Source organism: Arvicanthis niloticus, chromosome 18, assembly GCF_011762505.2.
Source record: "Arvicanthis niloticus isolate mArvNil1 chromosome 18, mArvNil1.pat.X, whole genome shotgun sequence".
Classification (NCBI taxonomy): Eukaryota; Metazoa; Chordata; class Mammalia; order Rodentia; family Muridae; genus Arvicanthis; species Arvicanthis niloticus.
In genome coordinates, this window is record NC_047675.1 from 36670097 (window position 1) to 36685601 (window position 15505).

General features: G+C 48.1%; 1 protein-coding gene across 3 annotated transcripts in view; it reads left to right on the plus strand.

The window, feature by feature from the left end:
- The window catches only part of Vac14 (VAC14 component of PIKFYVE complex), a 102814-nt gene that overhangs the window by 36130 nt on the left and 51179 nt on the right, over positions 1 to 15505 (plus strand). For all 3 annotated transcript variants that reach the window (XM_034522500.1, XM_076915888.1, XM_076915887.1), the window contains exon 13: positions 15344 to 15500. In XM_034522500.1, the coding sequence (XP_034378391.1) occupies positions 15344 to 15500 (157 nt within the window). The remainder of the gene's footprint in view (positions 1 to 15343; positions 15501 to 15505) is intronic.

A 15505-nucleotide genomic window follows, 5' to 3' on the forward strand; every position in this document is an offset into this window, starting at 1 on the left:
GTTCCCTGCCCGTTCTGTTTGACCTTGAGGACACACTGTGGACTTGGCAATGGAAGTCCACTCCTCTTGGGTCCTCTGTAGGGTATCTAGGAAGTGTACCCTGGTGGGTTTTTTGAATTTTACAAAAGCTGCTCTGATCTTACTGGAGCTCCCTGGGGAGCTCAGCATCACAAACCATTCTGGACGCTGGTCATAGAATTAAAGAATCCTCTGGAGAGAAAGGAAGTAGTCTGTTATTTCTATTTTGTAACACACACAAAAACTAAGGCTGTTACTTACCCACAACTAAAAGGTGCTAGAGTCTAAACTCAAACCCAGTTCTGTTTGAAGCTAAGCCTCATCTCCTCAGCTGTTTAAGTACCACGCCTATGTCCTATCACATAAGAAAACCGCCTGGGGAGGTGGACACTGGGTAAATGGTATCATCCGATTTCACCCTGATTTCTCCAGAAGGACCACTGGCATTTCCCCCTCTTTCTGTGCAGATTCTCGGTTCAGTATGGAATGTTTTTATATTTTTAAAAAATTCTTCCCACTTCGGCCCTAAATCCTTTGCCCACTTTTCTTATTGATCTGAAGAAACTCTTTGTATATTTAGGACATCTATTTGTCACATATACTGCAAATGTTTTTCTCAGAACTACTGTGATAAACTCAAATATTCCTCACTGTGGTTTAGAGCCACTAACCCCAGGAGACAGTGTGTACCCAGGTGTTGATGATGCAAGAACCAAGCATGGGGAAGACAGCTTAGAGACCTAGCTCACCCCCACCCACTCTATTCTGCAGTCCTATTAGCCTGTAGCCTCACTAGAGTGTCTTGTCTGCCTTTGTTCCTCAGTTCTGCTAGAGTGACAGATTGGTAGGCTACACCCTTCTAACATCCGTTGTCTATTCTTCCTTTATTCAGGATAAGTAGCTGTTTCCTCCCTACCGCCTGCTCCTTGTAGACATTATATGAATTCTTTTTTGTCAGAAACAGTTTGCAGGTGTCAAATTAATATTCTTGGCACTAAAGTAGAAATCCTCCCTTTAACTATAGATCCAGTAACTTGTTTTTTATGAGGAATGTGACCCTGATTTCCCCAACATGGAAATGCTCAGAGCTTCCTGATGGACCTCCACGTTAGGGTCAGCTGCTAGTTTCCTGAGAGAGCTCTGCCTGAAGACAGATTCCCCTCTACCTTCTTGATGGGCTGGGTCCAAAGACTTCAGATGACTCTCACCTCCTATGCATAGGTGCCTCCCAGCCTACATTTAGAATTCTCATGGGAGCTCTGTCTCAGAAGGGCTTAGAAGGACATATATTCCCTCTGAGTGAATGTGGACAGCCTGAGACAGTTGACCTCCAGTCTCAGGGGAGAACCCTATCTCTGGGCTATCCTGGGTGGTGCCCTTGCATAAGGAATTTAACCTTCCTGAGCCAATGAGGTGAGGCTTGTAACACCCACACTGGCTTACAGAATGCAGAGACACAGCTCTCCCCAGACCCTGCCCCACAGCCACTTTCCTGTCCTTCTGAGTTCATCTATTGAGAAATTGGCTTCTTCAAAACATTGAATTCTCTGCCGGGGAGCAAGGTTTATACCTAGGAAGTCATCTTGTCTTTACAACACCTCGGGGTTTTGTATGAGGATCGTATTCACTCACAGTGAAAGTAAAAACATTTTTATTTTGTTAAGATCTAGAATGGCAACCCTTCCTGGTAATGTTTTCTTCCTGGGTGACAGTGCAGCTTAATGGCCAGGTACATGGGCCTTAAGATCAGTCCATCTAGATTCTGCCACCTAATAGTTGGTTGACCTGAAGCAACCAAGCTAGCCTGTTTCCTTAAGGAAGATACAACAAAGGTACTTCACTCTAGGCTTGTCCTAAAGGTTAAATGAGCTCCTCAGATGGGTGCTGAGCAAGGAACCCAGTATGCAGGAGAACCCTAGTAAACAGGCTCCTCAGATTCTGGAAGTCATTTCTATAGAAGACCTCAGAGATACACAAGACCTCAGCAAGATGAGCCTCGTGTCTGCCACAACCCTCTCCCCTCAGTTTCTCCAGCTAACACCTAAACATAGGATACTCTTGTTTCTGTCTCCCACCTACCTCTGGACAGAGCAGGCTAAGGAACCTGTGTTCTATATGTCATAGATAGCCAGGCAGTGGATAATGGGAAAATGGAGAGTAACCCTGCATGTTCTCCCTCTTCCCCTCAATCTCCCCAGAAGCCCTGGATTGAAGCTGGCATTCAGTGCCAGCCTCACTCCTTAGAGCCCTGTCGTCAGCATGTTCCACAGTGTCTGAAGCATCATTCCTCATACTAGCTGAGGAAGGATTCCAGCTGGCTGCCTCAGGTCCAGGGAGAGAGAGAGAGAAAGAACATCATCACTGGCAGAGACATCAGGACCACAGCAGCCATGGTCTTTCTCTCAGAAGCAAATCCTTGAGACCAGTAAGTAGGTCCTGCTGGATTCCACATTACTATGGACCTGTCTTCTCAGCAGTAGGGCCTGTTTGCATACCCTGTCTTGGCATCTCAGGTCTCCTAAGAGATTACCAACCCAGGAAAAGCTCCTTGCTTTTCCCCTCTCTTAACTTAAAAGTCACTATCAAGAGAAGTTGCTGGCTGAACCATAGCCTGACGTGAGTGGTGCAAAAGTAGCAAAATGAATGAGATCCACCCTTCTAGCAAGTTTGTCAGGAACCATTCTGGAACATTGTTCACAGCTGCCGTGCAGCCCATGGACATTTGATGCATCCATGGGGGAGGTCTAAGGGGGAGGTAGCTTAGAGCACCTAAGAAAGGGCTTTTTATAAAGGCACTCAGAGTTCCCTGAAAGTACAGTGTCAGTCCCTGATCTAAGACAGACCATTGCCTTTCCTGTCCTCAACCCAATGGAATGCCTCAGAAGTACCCAGACCTATGAGCACCCACGGCCTAGACTGATCCTAGAGGGTATCCTTGAGCAGCTGGCTGTCCTCACTGGTGTACCTCTCTGCCTCTCCCATAGTCTCCAACTCTGAGCCTCTTGATTCCTCACCAATAGAATGGGGCCCCAGGGGTGAGCCTGCTATGCCCTGGACTTCATTTGAGGAAGGGTTTGCCATGGTAGGAGTTGGGAAGTTAAACCTGTTTTCATGGTGCAGGACTCTAGAGAAAAGGAACAAAAAAGCTGAAGAGATTCTTGGCCCTCAAGAGAGAGGGCTTGCCCAGCCTAGTTAGACTGCCAAAAGACCCTCTCAGGGCTCATTTGCAACTAAAGGAGCAACCCTCCAAATGTGGCTTCTCCAGGCAGGTGCTTACTCAGGGCCCGGAGCAGACTAGGAAGATGCCACCTTTGTTTTTTGCATTTCGATTTTACACTTATTCCCCACCCTACCCCACCGTGTGTGTGTGTGTGTGTGTGTGTGTGTGTGTGTGTGTGTGTGTGTGTGTGTATTTTCAGAGCATAGTTTGTGGGAATCAATTCTTTGCTCTATCACATGGGTTCCAGAAATCAAATTTAGGTCAACTGGCCTGACAGTAAGTCCCCTCCCTCCTTTACAATTCAGTGAGCACCAGCTGGGGCCACCATTAGCTCAGTCTCAAGGCCAGGCAGCCCTGTGGTCCCACTGAGTCTCTTCTCAGTACACCTAATCACTGTCGTGAACACTACCTTGATTGCCCCATTGTCAAGGAGTCTTGCCACTTCAACCTGCTGAGTCGGCCAGCTGAGCTTGGGGTTTCCTGGTTTGTTTAGTAGTAAGAGAGACATTGACATGAAGTCTGCCTCAAAGGGAAGCCCAAGATCAACAGCTCTGACCAATGGTATCAGAAGGCTGTGGTCTCTCTAGATTCCCAGGTGACAGGGTTCTTCTGTCTCTAGAGGGAGGGCCTTCAGTTGAAGATTGGCCATCTCTCAGGATCTGCCTCCATATGGGGACTTGTACTTAAATAGAGGCACTTCTATTAAAAGCAACTTAAGGAGCCAGTGATGGCCTCTCTGATAGCCTCTCGGCAAGCTCCTTCAGGAACCATGCAGCAGTGTGCGTTTGAGAAGCCAAGGCACATACATAGGGCCACTATTTCCCTTCATCTCTTACAGCTTCACTTCTTTTCCTGTGGCAAAATACTCTGACAAAGACAACTTAAGGGGTAAAGGGTCACTCATCCGAGGGTACATACAGTCCATCAGAGTGGAATAAATCAAGGCAGAGCCTTGAAGCAACCAGTAACATATCTACAATGAGAAAGCAGAAAAGGCTAAGCAAATTCGTGGTGCTGCACAGTTCCCTTACTCATTATACAGTGCAGGATCTGCTGCCCAAGGAATGGTACCCACAATGGGCTGCTCTTCCCAACTCAATTAATACAAGCAAGATGATCTCCTGTAGCTTATCCAGAGGCCTATATCCCAGGTGATGCTGGTTTGTCAGAGTAACAATACCAACATCTATTGTCTCAGCAAATCTGCCCCACAGTCCTAGAATAGTTTGAATTCTCCCAGCATGACTTAGGAGGAGGTAGAAACAGAAGGAAGATAACTTACCCAGGGTCATGCAGCCAAGAGCTAGAATTGAGAGCTGGGTTGATCTGATTCCAGGGGCTCTAAAACCCACACAGGCTCTGCTGTGAACAGGGGCCTAGCTCAGATTGGGATACAGCTTCATGCAGGCCTGGTCTCATGTTACCCTAAAAGAATTTTGTCCTTGCCTGTTCTTGAGTTATGAATGAGCCCTCTCCCCCTGAGCATTTGACCTTAACCTTGCTCCCTTGCCCCTTCGCCTGGTTGGCTGCCTCTGGACTACTCACAGATGGGACAGGGAGTCGGCAGCTCTTCACTCCAAGCTCAGACCAGAACCCCTCTCTATCCTCCATCTGGTCTTCTAAAAAGCTGAGGCCAGTGGCTGAGATCACAGGGGTCTCAGAGTTCAGGAAGCCTCTGGTCCCATGCCACCCAGCTCTCTACAGGACCAGTTTTCTCCTCTAAGATGCTGAAGTTGGACTGGATTGTTCTTGGTTCTTTCCAGCTCTGACTGTGTGGTCCTGACTCCACTCCCTGGAATACTAATGCTGTGTGCTCTAAAGCAGAGTCTTCTGTAAGAATGGGGCTTGTTTTTCTTCTTAGTTCCTTGCCTTGCTTTTTATTTCACCCCAGTTTTCATTCTGTCTACTCTCTAAAACAAACAAAACAACCTCTCCCTTCTGCCTCAAGTCCTCAGGTTTCTTGAAAATCAGATCATCCGGTAGTAAGGTTAGAATCTGCATCCACAACACGAAGCTCATGTCAGTAAACAAGATCTTCATTCTTACAAACAGGAGCCTGCTCCATGAGGGAAGATGGAAGGCCTGGGGCTCTCTCCCACTGTGCTCAGGGATCTTGTCCACAGCACTATATGCTTTATGTCCCTACTCTGCCACAGCTGACCCTGCAGCTTCCTACTTCCCTCTTCTCCCAAATGGCAACCACCAGCAAGAAGACACTGGAGCTCTGTCCCAATCCCAGCATCTTCCTCCTAGGGACAGCCAGGATCCCTGGTCCAACTCCTCAGCAGCTGTACACCACCACCCAGCAAAGTACCTGAAGCCACTGCTGGGCACCTAGGGAGATTGGAGCACTTTTCAATTGAGTCCTGTCAACAAGTCCTTGCCAAAGATAGGGCAATAACAGTTGTGTCTGTCTAGAGGGCCTCTGCTTCTTCTCATTCTAGATTTCACATTCTCAGTCTCTCCACTAACCCCCTAGACTAAAGGGGACCCACAGTAACCACAGGAAGCATGTAGTCATCCCACTGCACAAACCAGTTTTGTGGGCCACAAGGGTTTGCATGTTTATGTCTGTCTAGATACTTCCATGAGACAGAAGGGCAAGCAAGCAAGCAAGCAAGCAAGCAAGCAAGCAAAGCTGAGGGCAGTGACTGCCGTGAGTGGAGTGGAAAAGACCTCTGCCTGGCCTCTGGTGGAAGGTGAGGGTGGGCTGAGAAGGGCAGCAAAAAAGCAGGCCTGTTAGCAGCAGGATGACATAAACTGAGGGCTCCATTGGGTCCAGCTTTCTCCTAGGATAGGGAACTGAGATGCTTAAATGCGTGGGTAAACTACTTGCCCATGCTGCAGGCCCCCAGTGCCCTTCTTTCCTCGAACTTTCAAAGTGATCAGCTCAGAAACCAGAGTCCAGCCATTTGTCATCAAAGCCCTGCAGCACCATCCAAGCCAGGCTGCCATCAGAATCCTCTGCTGTGTTCAGAGATAGTTGCTTGGGCCTTACCCCAGACTCCCTCAGCTGTACTCTCAAGCTAGGCCCTGTTGCCTAGGCACTGGCTTTTTTTTTTTTTTTTTTCTCACAAAATCCCAGGAGACTGGTGCCCATGTCTGATTGGGAGCTACAAGGACCCCCAACTCTCGGCCCCCATGCCGTTTTCCATGTAGTGTGGAGGCAACAGCCAGGCCAGATGCCTTGTGCTCACCCCATGCTCCATACACTGCTCCTGGCATCTTCAGAAGTCACATGTTCTCCCAGATGCTGTTGCTTTTTCTACCTCTGGAAAGCTAAATTTCAGTGGCAGTTTCCTACAGGTTCACAAGACACTCAGGCCAGAAAGGGACCACTCCCCACAGGTGACAAAGTTCGTTCCTCTCACTGGCTCTCTCACAGACCCTGTACTCAGTACCCATTTTCATCCTTTCGACAGCCTCACAAAAGGACTTGGGGTTTTCCATTTTACCCAAGAGGACACTAATTCCAAAGAACCCAGAGAAATTAAGGAATTTAGTCAAGCTCTCTAGATGGCTTCCTAAATCACGCAGAAGCTCGTGTATGACCTTGCCTCTCCCCTCCCGTCCCTTCTTCTTCTCCCCTCCCCTTCCCTCTCCTCTCCTTTCTTCTCTCCTCTCTCTGTCCTTTCTGTCTCTGTCCCCAGTCTACCTTATGTACATTAAAACTGGACCAGAACCCATCTGTCTTTATATCCATCCCCACATAGCCCTTATCACTTTTTATAATGGCAGGTTAGTGTGGGCTTTAAGCGAAGTCTATCTAGCTGAGCATTGACACTCAGAAATATTTTACAAGAAGGTGAACAACCAAGTTGGCACAGAGTGTGCCGGTCCCACCCAGCTCTCAAGCCAGGTGCTGTGGGACGTTTACCAGTAAGTTATGGTTAATCAGATCTCTGGGGTAGTCAGGAAGCCTTCCCCTCTCCTGGTTACCACAGTGCAGGAGCTCATCACCTGGTGATAAAACTCTAAGGATATGCATGTGTGTACACTCAGAATTTGCAACTCTAAGAGCTAGGAACTCAGGGCAGTGCAAGTGCAATGGCTGGGTCAGCAGGAAGGAAAGGGTTAGGGGCTAAGGAACAGCAGTCTAGTCTCAGTTGATCCTATCCTAGGCTGACCTTTCTTCTTTCCATACCTGGAAAAGGGTGACCACCAGCATCATCTACACTAATTACATGATTAGTTGGTGGAACTGACAATAGCATTAAGGTACTGGACCTTTGTATGAACCTGTAGAAAAGATCTCCAAAGTCTATTTGGGGTGGGCAGGAAGCTGCCTAAATCCCCTAGGACGTGTGCTCACTGTCAGCCAGTGTTACCTGTGAGTTGTATATGTGTATAGCTAGAACTTAGTTTGCTTTACCAAGACACCAAAAAGCAACCTGAGTGCTCTTCTAATGGGAAAGAAAATGTCCACACCTGGACAGAACTTCTCACCAAACTCTGGCCTTTCTGCTTGGGGCACTGCTCATCTAGTTGCAGAAGGCAGAGTTCTCATGCCATGTAGACCACAGCTCTGCTCAGAATGCCAGCCTGCCTGCTGCCTTCTGCAGCTCCTGTTTACCTCGTGTCTAGGGCAGAGGCCTCCAGCCCCGGTGCCAGCTGCTGTGGGTGCATTTCCCACTGCTCTTGGCCTTCTAGGGTGAATTCTCTGGCTGATTCCCCAATCCCCAGGGCAGCAAGAGCCAAGCTATATGTGCTCAGGGATGGAGGAGGCCTGGCTACTGAGCTATATACCCTTATAACAAAAGGAACTAGGTTTTATGTGGGCAGAAGCAGAAAACCCAAGGATCCTCTGAAAGCCAGGCCTCGGTGCCTCTGCCCTTCCTGTCAGATTTGATTCACAGCATGAGGGACAGCCTGACCTGACCCAGATCACCTACAAGGCACTACAATCAGCCGTTCTGGACAGAGACTTCAGATATTCCTTGGCATTGGCTGACACTGGCCAGAGTGCAGCTTCCAGAGTCTGGAGCAGCATCCATCTCTTTCTCCAGTACAAAGTATGCCTCTTGGGAACATTCTTGCAGCTTCCTCCCAGCCAGCTCTGGAGAGAGCACAGTCTGGGAATTTCCTGACAATAGAAAAAAGATTCCCCTTCAGAAGAGCTGCACTGCTGTGCCAGTCAACACCGAAAGCCTCAGCTAGTACTTGCTGTGTAAACCTAGAGCTTCCTAATGCTTCCTAAAGTTCAGAGGGAACTTAGAGTGGGACGTTTGTCCATCCTTCCCTTTGGCAGCAGCTATTCCACACTATGCATCTTTTATTTTCTTCCCCTATGCTGCATTCACTATCTGCTAAGTGATTGCCTGGGCCTTCAGAGCCAGAGTATTGGTTGGAGGCAAGGACAGGCTCCCCTGTGTGGGGACTTGAACCTGTAGTGTTTGTCTGCAGACTGTAGCCTTATCAATTGGAACAGTTGGAGTAACCACAGTGCCATGGAAGGGCAGAAGGCAGGTATTAGAGTAGTGGATGCCCGTTAGACCAGTGAAAGATAACAGCACAGTCCAGGAGAGAGCTGCTCTTGATTGCTAGAAAATGAATATGACAGATGTCAGGATCTACCTTTATCCTGTGGAAAATGCCAGTTGACGCTATAAAGTTGTCTCCAGCAAAGGGGATGTCTGAGGAATCCCCTTATTTTCTCCTCTCTGCTGTCTACCCCATGGGAAATATGAAGCCCTTATTCTCCAACTCCTGAGGCTTCCTTGGAGACACCTTGGCAGATTCTGTCTGTACTCACTGTCTTCAACCTTGACCCTTGCACTCCAGCAAGGAGTCAAGGCAGCACAGTGCACTTCAGAACCAGGGACCAGCTGATGGGTCCTCCCCACCCCCACCCACTGCCATGGTAACAGCAGGCGCTCCCGTTCCTGCAGAATATTGCTTTCTTGTAACCTCCTTCCCCCTCCCCTCTTCTTTCTCTCACACAAAAAGAAAGCACAAGTGTTCTATATTCATTTTGCAAAAATGCTGTGTAGTGCATACTAATTGGTGTGGCTTCCTCCTGCTTTCTTAGAGCTAGTCCCCATCCTTGGAGCCAGGACTCCAGGCCAGCCTCGGGCATGGGCCCAGACAGCCTGCTTATTGGCAGAAGAACTAGATCTGGGTTTCTGGGGGTGGAGCAAGGCTGGCCACATGTCTGTGGTTCTGGGGCATTTCCTTCTGGCCTTGTGGGGTCCTTGAGCAGGGATCTTTGTCCCATAGCTTCCTACCCACACTCCAAGGACTGCAGGGTCTCCAGGGAAATGTAGAGCACCACAGCCTTGGCCTGGGCATAGAGACTCAAAGCCAGGTCTCTGCTCATGTTTCTCAGTGTCCTGTTGACTAGACCCTTCTCTGCGATAGCTCCCCTCCCTGGGCCAGATCTTTATTTTGATTGTTGCTTCAAAGGCTCAGGATCCAAGCTGGGATTATGGACAGCTGACAAACAGTTAGCAATGGGATTTGATCACTTGAGCTAATGTCGGAGAGCCACTGTAGTCCCACAGTACCTCCCCAGTATCCACCGTACGGCATCCACCGTATGGACCGTACGGCATTCCTGCCCTCCACTCAAGCAGTTCCCTCCCTTCAATTCTGGTCTGGCTATTTAAGGGGCAGGAAGGGGCAGTTCATTGTGTGTGCACCTGTGTATGTATGGTGCCCCAGGCAGGGCTGTGGGCTTTTTGCCAATCCCTAGGAGTAGCAACAAATCATTTGCTTTGTAAGCACAGGAAGAGTGGCTGGGATCACCAAAGGAACCTGTAGACAACATTTCCGGCTTTAATTGTGCAGTTGAAGTGTAATTTGCATTCATTTGCCATTTGATATTAGACTTTCTAGAATAAAACAGTTCTAAATGCAAAATGTGCAGCCTTCCTGGCTCTGCTCTTCTGTCCAGTAGTGGGCAGGAGGCAGCAATGCAGAGACGGATGCTATTCAGTATCAGTATGAACTGCTATTCCCACCTCTTCACCGAGCCAGGGCCATTAACAGCTTGGTATTGGAATTAAAAGTCTTGTAGTAAGAATGGGATGTTAGACTCTTTGTGCTTGCTTTTTGTGCTGTGCATCTGAAGTCCCCTTGTTCTTTGGTATCCATAGGGGATTGCTCCAACGACCCTGTGGATTCCAGAATCTGAAAATGCTCATATTGTTTCTATAAAATGGGCCAGTATTTGCATATAACCTACATACATTATCCCATGCACTTTAAATCATCTCTCAGTGACATACTGAATACAATTAAATGCTATGGCAATAACTTTAATGCTTCAATGTTTAGAAAATAAGGAAAAGGCCTTTATATGTCCTGTATAGGTGCACATCACCTAATAGTTTCAGTTGACAGTTGGTTGAATCCTTTGGTGCAGAGGGCCAGCTTGTCTCACAGCCTTCAGGGAAGCTTTGCATGATCAAGCCTCCATTTGTACATACAGGAAAACAGATGCTATTACCTGCTAAATGGAACCCAGAGTCTTTTGTATGAGTCATAAGCTTGGGGCATCCACCCTAGCTACCACTTGAGCCTGATTTCTGACTATATATCCCTCTAGCCACACATCCCTCTCTGGAAGTAAACCACCACAAGAATGCACCACCTGATTCTCTGTATCCATAAACAGCTTATGCTAGTTAAGAGAATGCTTCAAATGCCCCACGCTGTGTGAGTATGTGTGTGTGTGCACACACACACATGCCTTTGGTGGACACACTATCAAGTGCTTCCAAAGGCTCTTGGCTCCCCTCAGACCAAGTTGCTGGTTCCTGAAGCCCAAAGATTCTCTTTTAAGTAAGTGTTTTTGCATCTTATAGCCTGTGGCTCTGGCAGAGCCTGTCCTGTCTAGCCCTATGTCTCCTGTAGTCAAAGCAGAACCATGGGAGCTGCTCAGTAGGTGTTAGGAAGAGGAGAGCTGTGTTGGACAACATTAACTGATGTAGGGTGGGGGTTGGAAATCTGGAATGTCTGACCACAAAGCCCTGAATAGTTTTATTAGCAGACTTAGGCTTCTGGACCAGAGCTAGGTATGAAGCAGACTCTATTTATGTTGAGCTGGTGACTGTACAAATCTCAGATTCCTCGTGTAGAATATAAGGTGACACTGATGGTAATTGAGAGCGTTAGTTCTCAACTGTAGCTTGCTCCTCTGATCTTGTTTCTTATAGCCTGGTTCTCGAGCTTCTTTGGGAGACATGATCTTGTACAGGCCATTCTTCTTGCATGCTACTGGGTCTTCCTAGGCATCACTTCAGCTGGAAAGAGGTGCCTGTTGGACATCTAGTGTCTTATGTGCCAGTGTACTGGTGCCAGGGCTCTTGCAAGAGCTAGCCTGGTATAATGTATGTCGTGCCTTGCTGGGTCATACTTTTCTCACTCAGCATTTGGCCTGCGGGATTTGTTGCTCAGAGGGCATGTTACTCTGTCTACCTGCACAGACAGATCTGAGAGGACATCATGACTGGAAGAAGCAGAGTTCTAGAAGGAGACCAGGGTGACCTTTTCATTATCATCTCTCCTGAATCTGAATCAGTTGTCAGATCATAGGGCCTTGGAAAGAACAATCACTTGGGCACTGGTGCAAGCAACACTGAATGGGAGTTAGGTTACCAATTTGAAACTTTGCCTTAGTTCTTATGTTTTTTGTACATATACCAAAACCCTACAGTTTTAAAGCTGTTTTCATAGTTGCACAACCATCACTACTGCCTAACTCCAGGACATTTCATCTCCTTACTCTTGTCCCCAAGAAAATAACTGCACCCATTAGAGGTCTCATCCCTAACTACTGGCAACCACAAATGTACCTTCATCTTTTCAGATTTGTCTCTTCTAGACATTTCATGTAATCATTGTGGTGTGTAGCCTTTTTTGTCTACCTTCTTTGACTTAGTAAGTGTTTATAAGCCTCTTCCTGTTGCTAGAGAGGCCAGTATCCATTTTTTAATTTTTTGTGTGTATGATGTGTGCACATGCCATTATCAAAGGTGACTTTGAGGAGTCAGTTCTTACCTTCCGTCTTATTGAGTTGGGGCCTCTGTTATCTGATACACTGCTTATGTCAGGCTGTGTCTGTCCCATCTCACTGTAGGAGCACTGGCATTACGCGTGTGCCCCACAGCTTATGTTTGTACAGCAAGTGCTTTTACCCTCTGAGCCATGCTCCCCTCCTCAGTCTTCTTATGAGCAGGTCATAGTCTGTGAAGTGGATGTACCACATTCTGTTTATCAGAAGAGGGGCCTTTCCATTGCTCAACTAGTGTGAATGTCCACATAGAAGTGTCTGTGTGAACATGTGCTTGCGGTTCTCTTGGTAACACCTAGGAGCAGGAGTACCCTATGGAAACTGTTCAGTTATTGTAGAACTCTCGGCTCCATTCTTGCCTTTTGTTTTGGGTGATTTACCACATACTGTCCCCCAGCTCCAAGTCTGAGATCTACTTTACCATTCCTGACCTGTGACGTACTTGTGAAATGGAGTACCAGAGAATGCTGGAGGCTTTTTAAAAACTACATAATTGTGCCATCTGCTTCCCTGCCACCCCGTCTTCCCTCTGTCTCTTTCATTCCTGGTGCCATGAACCTGCCAGAGACTCCTCCCTTCAGGAAACAGAGCCCTAGGCCTGCAACCCAGACCCACCTAGGGTCTTCTGGTTCTTGCCTAACATGGGGCCAACTTTTGTTCCTGCCATCTGACAGGGCTATGTTGGGCCATATTTTCCAGCCACTACAGATCCATTTCCCACAACTCAGCAAATAGAACCCATTCCGAGAGCAACTAAAACCCAAATTCCAGTGCATGAAAGGACAGGCAGTGATAAGCTTCTGGCAAAGCTTTGTTGCTTCTTGTACCCACAGGCATAGGCAGGGGTGGCTTTGACTCCCTCCGACAGCCCAGTGCCTCTGTCAGCTCAGCTTTGATGCAGGTGGAAGCTCAAGCGGGGCCTAGAGGATGTCTCAGTGTCTGTAGTGAGGGGACAGTCAGGATGGCATCTGTGTGAGTGATGTCATGACCATCCTGGAGGAGGCCAAGGTGCAGGTGTCAAATGTGTGCCAAACGTGATATAGCTTAGAAAAGACCAGAGGCCAGGAAGGGTCAGCTCAGCAGGCACGGGAGCCTCAACGGGGATACAGGAAAGCTGGCCAGCAGAAACTAGGAGAAGTGACAACCCGATGGCATAGAGTAAAACACTGACTTGTTACCTGAACTGATAGGATCACTTTCGTACTTCAGACACTATATCCTTTTTTGTTACATACATGCATGCCATGGCATGTGTATGTATGTACATGAAAGTCAGAGGATAACAGTGGTGGCTGGTCCTTTCCTTCCACCTTGTGAGTTCTGGAAATTAATCTCAGTTCGGCGGGTTTGATGGCAAGTGCTTTTACCTGCTAAGAAGCCATCTTGCCTGTCCTCTCTACCTTTTTGAGACAGAGTCTCTCACCATTTTAGCTAGACTGACTGTCCTGCAAGGCCCCTGGATGTGCTGTCTCCTCTGTCTTCTCCAGCACAGGATGCCACTGTACCTGACTTCTTACACAGATGTTGGAGATCCAAACTCAGCTCCTCTTGCTTGCATGGCAAGCATTTTACCCACTGAGCCCTCTGCCAAAACCCAAATTGATCCTACCTGTGTCTCCCAAGTGCTGAGCTCACAGATGTACACCACACTTTATACTCTTTGATGCTGGGCAGTTCCCAGTGACACTTTGCCCTCTGCAGCATACTGGTTTGCTGAACTCCAGTATTCATAGGTTAGTGTGGGGAATGCATTCATGATCGTGATATTTTCAAATTACAGTTTGTATATTAGGATATAACCCATCTTCACTTGAGGAACATTTGTACTTACAGGGTTTAGTAGTCATTGTCGCTGCTTCCAGAACATTTCATCACCCCCAAAGGAACATCAGCTTAGCCTTATCTTGACCTTGTATTTACCATATTCTACTAGCTAACCTATTGGCCCCACCCACAGAGCTCTGCAGCTTTCCACTGGTCCGGTACCTACTGTAGATCTTTTCCCACCCTCCTCCTCTCAGTGGTTAATTCTTTCTTGATCTGGGTTTAGAGAAGCCCAGTAAAAGGCACAGTTGTCCCTATTATCACCTGATGTTTGCTGAGCATGTACTGGGTGCTAGGGTTAGTCCTAGGGATATACCTGTGGGTGAAGCAGAGGCAGGTGTTCTTGAGAACTGAAGAATAGGGAGCAGAAAGCACTTGTGGGACCTGCAGTGGGAGGAACTCCCTGTGGAGGGAATGTAGACTGCAAGTCTTGGGGCCGACGACACTTACACAAAGGGGTATGCATTCGTGGTGATACCTTTCCAACAGGACATGTCCCTGGCCTTTCTCTAGTACCCACTGTATAGTGCCACAGTGGGATGGGCTTTGTCATCCGGCAGATCTGGTGCCAAGTGAAGATAGTGTAGTTTCCAGGGCTACTGGCCCTTTAAGGGCAGCCCTAGAGGAAAGAGGACCATATGGCCTGGAGTAACGTGCCTCTCCTTACAAGAGTGCAGTAGGCAGGTAGGCAGCTGAAGATGCCTTGCCTCGCCCTTCCAAGGCTAAGTGGAAACACTTGAGAGACAGTCCTGTCTGGGTGTTAGGAAGCCATTTAGCACAGGAGGCCAGACTCACACCCAAAGCATAGAGGGCCCTTGGACTCTGTGTAGCCTGATGTTATCTCTGCAGTGGCAGCTGTTCTATGGACAGGGGTGGATAGGGTCAAGGCCTCATACAATACAGAAACTGTGAGATACATCCTATATATGGCTCACCATGATGCCCAGGACCTGCATCTCAAGGAACCCCCTCTAGTCCTTGTTCAGATACAAAGAGGAGGGCTGTGGGAAAAAGATTCTCTAACCTCTGGTCAGCATCCTTTTCTAGGCATCTCCGTCAGTGGTCTCTTAGTCCATACCTTCACCACATTCTCCCACACACTTTCACAGCTACAATCTCAGTGGCTCTCAAAACAGGCAAGCAGACCACAAGCAGGTCTACAAACCCTCCTGCCCTGCAAGCCACTCCTTATTGCTGACTTCGCCTCTACCACATCAGCTCAGCTCATAGTAGGGAGTTTGTCCTTTATCCTCCGCTTGTTTCCCCAGGTTGTCTTGAAGGATCTGGAAGTGTTGGCAGAAATTGCTTCCTCCCCTGCAGGCCAGACGGATGACCCAGGCGCACCTGATGGCCCTGACTTCCGAGTCAACCACTCGGAGCTTCAGGTGCCCACCTCCGGCAGAGCCAACCTACTAAACCCTCCCAGTAAG